The sequence below is a fragment of the Chionomys nivalis genome (assembly GCF_950005125.1).
Source record: "Chionomys nivalis chromosome 23 unlocalized genomic scaffold, mChiNiv1.1 SUPER_23_unloc_1, whole genome shotgun sequence".
In the NCBI taxonomy this organism is placed as follows: Eukaryota; Metazoa; Chordata; class Mammalia; order Rodentia; family Cricetidae; genus Chionomys; species Chionomys nivalis.
Window position 1 is genome coordinate 1,747,046 of NW_026646869.1, and position 6,859 is coordinate 1,753,904.

The window sequence follows — 6,859 nt, forward strand, 5'->3', positions numbered from 1 at the left end:
ATGGGGCTTTATTAGCATAGCTCCTCCCAAAGGCGGAATGCCTGGAGGGAGCGCGTGGATGGGCTACCGGCCCGCACTGATCATATTAGCATATCCCCGCCCCTCTTGGAATTCCCCTTATTTGCAAACTTGTTTTCCCAACCCTTATTAGTATAGCTCCTCCCTTCCCCTGACCTCGCCTCCTCCTGAAGCATCCGGACACGCGCGTCCTACAGACGGGAGCTCATGTTTATGCAGTATCATTAGCATAACCCACCCCTTAGCCTCTCCCGACTCCCCCAGGCGGTAGCGGCAGCAGCAGCAGCGGAGGCGACATGAGCAGCGGGGCGGCGTCCGGGACTGGGCGGGGGCGGCCCCGGGGCGGGGGGCCGGGACCCAGGGACCCCCCGCCCGGCGAGACTCACAAGTTGGTGGTCGTGGGCGGCGGCGGCGTGGGCAAGAGCGCGCTGACCATCCAGTTCATCCAGGTAGTGGGCCCTCTCCGGGGAGGGTGTCCCCGAGGAATTTGAGTCCGTTGGGGGTTCCCTGAAACTTTTACTTTTCCCAGAACCATCACTGAAACTCTTCTAAAGGGGTCTCTAATCCTAAAAGATGCCTGCAGGTTGCTACTCAAAGTGCCAGGACCTCCACCCACTTCCTGCGGGGGAGCCTTCTCCTAATACGTCCTGAGGCGTATCACCCTCCCAGAGCTCGGTACCTGAGAGCCCTTGTTCCAGCGGACCTGGCCCTGCTCATCTCCAGGGAGTACCTAAATTCCTAACAATTGCTCCATTCAGATCCTAAGCACTCCCTGAGTCCCCGACCCCAGAACCCTGTCTGTCTGAAGTCCCAGCTTCTTCACCCCTTAGCCACTCAAGAGCCCCACTGGTCCAGCAGCTGCGCTCAGGACTTTTGACTTTCCACAGCTGGAACCCTGGTCCTTTTATTCAGGGACCTCCACCAGACTTTGGAAATTTTTGCCAAGATCGTGATTCTAGGACTCTACTGGGTCTGCACAGTCCTAAGAAAGGCACCCTGTAACCCCTGCTTGAAGAGGATTTCCCCTCAGACCTTAGGAAGATTCTGCCACATGACTAGCCTTGGAAAACACCAATATCTGGCAGTACCCTATTCTGCTAAATGTAGACCCTCATCCTCCTGCCCCACCCCCAAGAAAAACCAACCATTTCTCCACCCTAAATTCTCCACTCTATTCCAATGCCCTGCCCTCACCCTCTCCTCCGGTAACTCTGGATAGCTCCCAAGTCATCTCCACGTTAAAACAAAAATAAAAACAAACAAAACCCTCAGGTTTTTCACAACCTCCAAAGACCTGATACTTGGAAGGTTTAGGACCCTTGAATGCACCTCTAGGTCTCCACAACATTGTAAGCCTACCCTCCAAGAATGCCCCAGCCTGTGCCTATCCTTGAGCGTCTCCCCACACAAACCAAGCCGCATCCTTTCCAGGCTCTGCGCCTACACCCCTCCAGCCCCAGCCCTCAGCAAACAGTCTCTAGAGAGGAAGCCACCTTCAACCCCAGCAGCCAAGTTCTGAAAATCCAGCCCAGCCCCGGAAACCTCCACCCAGTTCCCACGGGTGCCCCCCCTTCCCCCTCCCAAGGCAACACTAGGAAAGTGAGAGTCCATTTACTGCTGCACTAGAGGTTCCTGGGTAGTGGACACACACGCAAGGCGCCTCCAGCTATGCCTTTGAGAAGCCTACAAGGGAAGGAAGAGCCCAAATTTGAGCACTTGGCACCCAGGGCCAAACTCGAAGTTGGCAGGAGTCCTGACTGAAGGCAGCAGGACCCAGGCAGGAAGGGAGGGGCGGGTTGAGGGTGGGGCGCCTCTCCGAAGCAGGATTGGAACCTAGACTTTCCCCAGGGAGGAGACGCTGGAGTCTGCTTATGGAGGAGGGAAGAAAGATGGGGAGGAAGGGAAGAGAGATGGGCAGGATAGGCAGCTACTTTGAACAAGAGCTCTCAGAAGCTGATCGCTAACTATCACCAGGCAAGTGTGAAGTGTTGAGCAGAGAATTCCTGCAAATCAAACACTGAGATGGTACAGTGCTTTCATCCTCCTTCTCCAAAAGAGGAAACTGAGACTCTCAGAGGGAGAGTGATTCGTAACGTGACGCAGCCGAAGGGGATTATGGCGAAGAGGACACTTTATACTGAAGAAAATGGGCTGAGAGGTCATGCAGGCGGGCATTGGTGACTAGGGACAGTCAGCCAGAAAGATGGAATCGGAACGCTAGAGAGGCAGGACAGAGACCCAGAGGGATGGAAAGGGAAAGAGATGGGACAGACAGACAGACAGACACAGGCAGCAGTGGGGGAGACAGGTACATGGGGGGGCAGAGAAAGTAGGGAGAGAGACAAAGAGGAAAAGATGGATAGACAGAAACTCAGGAGAAGACAGGGAGAGAGAGAAATACTGAGACCCAGAGAAAGAGTGGGGACAGAGACCAAAGGAGACAGACCCAGAGAGGGACAGAAGGGAAGATCTAGGGACAGGGCTCACACGTGCATGCACACACAGAGTCACAGAGTGCTTTGGTGACAGTGACCTCTCTGTCCCGCAGTCCTACTTCGTGTCTGACTATGACCCCACCATTGAGGATTCCTACACAAAGATCTGCTCTGTGGATGGCATCCCCGCGAGGCTGGACAGTAAGGACGACTGGGCTCGGATGGGAGGCAGGTAACTGGGCAACCTGGGACCCACATATTCCTCTCCCTGTCTCCGCAGTCCTGGACACTGCAGGTCAAGAGGAATTTGGTGCCATGCGGGAGCAGTACATGCGTGCTGGCAACGGCTTCCTGCTGGTGTTTGCAATCAATGACCGGCAGAGGTGAGGGCAGATGCTGGGAGACCTGGCTGAGCACGGGGCAGGTTCCTCCCTGAGGCGGCCTCACACTACCTGCTTCTCTTGCAGTTTCAATGAGGTAGGCAAGCTCTTCACTCAGATCCTCAGAGTCAAGGACCGCGACGATTTCCCCATTGTGCTGGTTGGGAACAAAGCAGATTTGGAGACACAGCGCCAGGTTTGGGATGCCCCCTTCCTTGATGGCCCCATTTGGACCTAGGAGGCTCTCTCCGGGAAACCTCTCCTTCTCTGGGTCCCTGGTCCCTTCACTGTCAGAAATTTCACTTCGACCGACCCACACCCCCAGGGACTCATTGGGAGATTCTGGAAAGTGCTCTGCCATAGTTACTTAGCTACTCCCTTCCCCTCACTGGGGGATTCTAGGCAGGGGTTCCATCACTGGTCGGTCCTGACCATCACATAATCCTTTGCTCCTGCACTCCAGCTGCAGTGTGTTCCCCTCTCCTAGCTAAGAGCACCCTTAACTTCTTCCCTGCCTTCCTGAAGTCTCACTTAGATATAGCTTCAACTCTCCAGTAGCCTCCTGTTGGGTCTTTCTTTCTTGAGCCTGCTCAGGTAATAAAACCAGCACACCTTGCTTCTGTCAGCTCCCCACCCCAACTCCTTGCTTTGTCCCGTGCCTGTCTCCTACCAGGTCCTCCGATCTGAAGCTTCCACTTTCAGCGCTGCCCGCCACATGGCTTACTTTGAGGCCTCAGCCAAACTGCGTCTGAACGTCGACGAGGCATTTGAGCAGCTGGTCCGGAGTGTCCGGTGAGTAGTCCCCTCTCCTGCCTTCCTGGTCCTCAACCCTCCAGCCCATACTTACACACTGCTTCCCACAGGAAATACCAGGAGCAAGAACTTCCTCCTAGCCCACCCACTGCTCCCAGGAAGAAGGGTGGGGGCTGCCCTTGCGTCCTGCTGTAGCCAGATAGCCCCCAGCGACCTGCACAAGCTCTCCCGGGACCAGCTGCCTCACACTCTTGTGGCCTGAGGCTCTAGCTGAGCCCCAGTCTCCTTTGGGTTTCCCAGGACACACTACACCCTCGCCCTTCACTTCCTGGCCTCCCAGGGCCACTGAGTGCCTTCTGTCAATACCTCCTTTCCCCACCCAAGCCCCTGGTGGGATAGGAGCTCCTTGTCACTGCTGTATATAAGTCCCATCTTTCAGAAAAATAAACATCACTGCCTACAGCTGGAGATGCCTTTTACTGAGTGGATGCAGAGTTGCTGGAGGTCTCATTCCTTCTCAACCTTTGAGCTGCATCCACAGCCCAGATTTCTTCCCCCAAGATAGGGTTTCTCTGTGTAGCCCTGGCTGTCCTGAAACTCACTCTGTAGATCAGGGTAGCCTCAAACTCAGAGATCTGCCTGCTTCTACCCCTCAAGTGCAGGGATTAAAGGCTCACACCTCTGCGCTCTGCTCTTTCTATTTTCCTAAGTGGGAGTGGCCATTTGGCTGTATGACCAAGCAGGTAAAGGTACTTGCTACCAAACATGACTTCCTGTTTCAAAACTCAGAACCCATAAGGGGGGGAGGAACAGGAAAAGAAAAATCAACTCCTGCAATTGTCCTCCTATCTTTATAAGAATGCGGTGGCACTCGAGCGTGTACTGGCTAGTTTCCTGTCGACTCGATACAAGCTAAAGTCAGAAGAGGGAATCCCAATTGAGAAAATGCCTCCAAGAGATCCAGCTGCAGGAAAGCCGATTGCACATGTTTTGTTTGTTTTTTGAGACAGGTTTTCTCTATGTAGCAGCCCTGGCTGTCCTGGAACTCATGCTGTAGACAGGCTGGCCTCAAACTCATCGAGTTCTGCCTGTGTTTGCCTCCCGAGTGCTAGGATTAAAGGATTATGCCACCACCTCCCAGCTGTGGCGCATTTCTTAATGACTGATGAAAGAAAGCCCACCCTAGGATGTTGGTCCACAGTTTTATGAGACAGCAGGCTGAGGAAGCGATGACGAACAAGCCAGTAAGCAGCACTCCTCCATGGCCTCTGCATCTGCTGCCTCCAGAATCCTGTCCTGACTTCCTTCAAAGATGTGGAAGTGGGATTTTTTTTTCTTTTTTGCCAAACTGTTTCCTCATAAATTTGCTTTTGGTCGTGATGTTTATTACAGCAATAGTAACCCTAACACACACACACACACACACACACACACACACACTAAATAAATGTAATAACATCTCTTAAAAATTTAAGCTGGTGTGGGTGGTGCATGCCTGTAACTCCAATACTTCAAAGGCTGGGGCAGGAGAATTAGACCACAAATTCAAGCCCAGTTTAAAATCTGTAACAAGACCGTGTCTCAGGAGAAAAAAGTATTATCTGCTCAATATGGTAGCCAGAACCTACATATGGCTGTTGAGATTAAAATTAATTTCTCTATGGCTGCAGAAGGTCCTACTGGAAATGCTAGTCTAGAAAGTTCGAGCAGACAGGTAACCCTGCTATCAGGCTCCCACCTCCACTCTCCATGCTAAGGAAGTTCTTTTAGCTGGGGGAAGGCACAGGTCTAAGAAACACCACCTTTATATATTTAGATCCAAGTCAGGACCTGCCAATTCTGCCATACATTGAGACATCCTGGAAGGTGCCAGAGAGAAACCTCCAACCCAATCTGATCCCCCACTTATTTTTACCCTCGAGACAGGGTTTCTCTGTCACTTCAGAGCCTATCCTGGAACTCTTGTAGGCCAGATTGGCCTCGAACTCCCAGAGATCTGCCTGCCTCTACCTCCCAAGTGCTGGGATTAAAAGCGTATGCCACCACCACCCCGTTTTTTGTTTTTTTTTTTACATTTATTTATTTAGCTTTACTGAGGTAAGGTTTCAAGTAACCTGGGCTGGCCTTGAACTCTTGATCCTCCTATCCCCGCTCCCCAACTGCTAGGGTTACAGGTGTGAGCCAGCATGCCTGTCTCCGTACCTTTGAGTACCAACACTTACCCAGTACAACAGTCTAACACTCCATCCTAGCAGACTCTTCCCTGTGCTGGAGGCCTATCATCAAACACGTTGGCTTTAAACACTTCTGGGCCTAATTCTAGAACCCCTTATACCTCATGCCAGTTCTGCCTCCTGATCCCAGGTACACTGTGACCTTGCCTTGCCCCTGGCAAATCAAATCTAGAACAGCAATCTGTGCAAGTTGCCTGTCTTAATGCTTCTTCTCTGAGAAGATGCAGGCTACAGTTGTCCCTTCCAGAGCAGTCCAGTCCCTACTGGCTGTTCTGTATGAACATCCATGACCCACCGCTTTCTGTCCTGTCCCGGGACTGTGAACGTTTCTCTGTATTCCAGATGAGACAGCCGACTCAGTGTCCCTTTCCGGCTTTCCCTTACACAGAGCCTTGGCCTGTGTTCAAGTTTCTGCCTCCCTGGGACTGAGCAAGGATAAGAACACACCTTAGCTGTTCGCTCCCAGCCCAAGGAGGGAACCCTTTTGAGAACCTGTAGCTGGCTGCAGCCTCCTCATCCTGTCAAGGAGTCCAGTGGGGGGCACATTGCTCTTGCCAGCCAAGGGTCTGTGTCCCAGCAAACATTCCTCAAAATTCTTTCCCACCATGCATCAGGGTGGAGCTCTTGGCCTGGACACCATGGTTCTTGGAAGGCCAGGATGCACACTGGGCCGGTGACAGGGTGACAGGTTACTGCTTGCCCCCAGAAGCAGCACAAGAATGTGCATGACAACTGTCAGGCCATTTTTGGAAGGCTCCAGGCCACTGCCTCTTGAAGTTTCTAGGAGTCAAAGGCTGTCACAGCCTTGCTGGCACCTCTCTAGGCACGGGTCTGTGCCTGTGGCGGGGTTTCTGCCCTCTTCCAGGCTCTGGCAGTATCTTGTTTTGGGTTATTGAGAAAAGGCCCCACTGAAGCTAGGGTTGCCTTCACTCTACTTTCCTCCCTCAGGATCCCCACACACCAGGCTTGTCTCCTATTTTTGGACGTACATGCATATATTGATCGGCCTGCTTCAACTAGAAACAGCTGAGGCTCAAAC

At 52.7% G+C, this 6,859-nt stretch overlaps 2 protein-coding genes across 3 annotated transcripts in view; both read left to right on the top strand.

The window, feature by feature from the left end:
* The window catches only part of Fuz (fuzzy planar cell polarity protein), a 265,069-nt gene that overhangs the window by 128,303 nt on the left and 129,907 nt on the right, over positions 1-6,859 (top strand). The gene's annotated exons all lie outside the window — the stretch shown is intronic.
* Rras (RAS related) lies at positions 265-4,888 on the top strand. 2 transcript variants are annotated; one of them, XM_057760973.1, is made up of 6 exons: positions 265-467; positions 2,567-2,654; positions 2,734-2,836; positions 2,921-3,029; positions 3,507-3,625; positions 3,697-4,888. In XM_057760973.1, the coding sequence occupies exons 1-6, from the start codon at positions 315-317 to the stop codon at positions 3,779-3,781; spliced, it is 657 nt and encodes a 218-aa protein (XP_057616956.1). In that variant the 5' UTR covers positions 265-314; the 3' UTR covers positions 3,782-4,888. The 2 variants fall into 2 exon arrangements, with proteins under 2 accessions (XP_057616956.1, XP_057616957.1); XM_057760974.1 differs by lacking the exon at positions 265-467 and adding an exon at positions 677-693.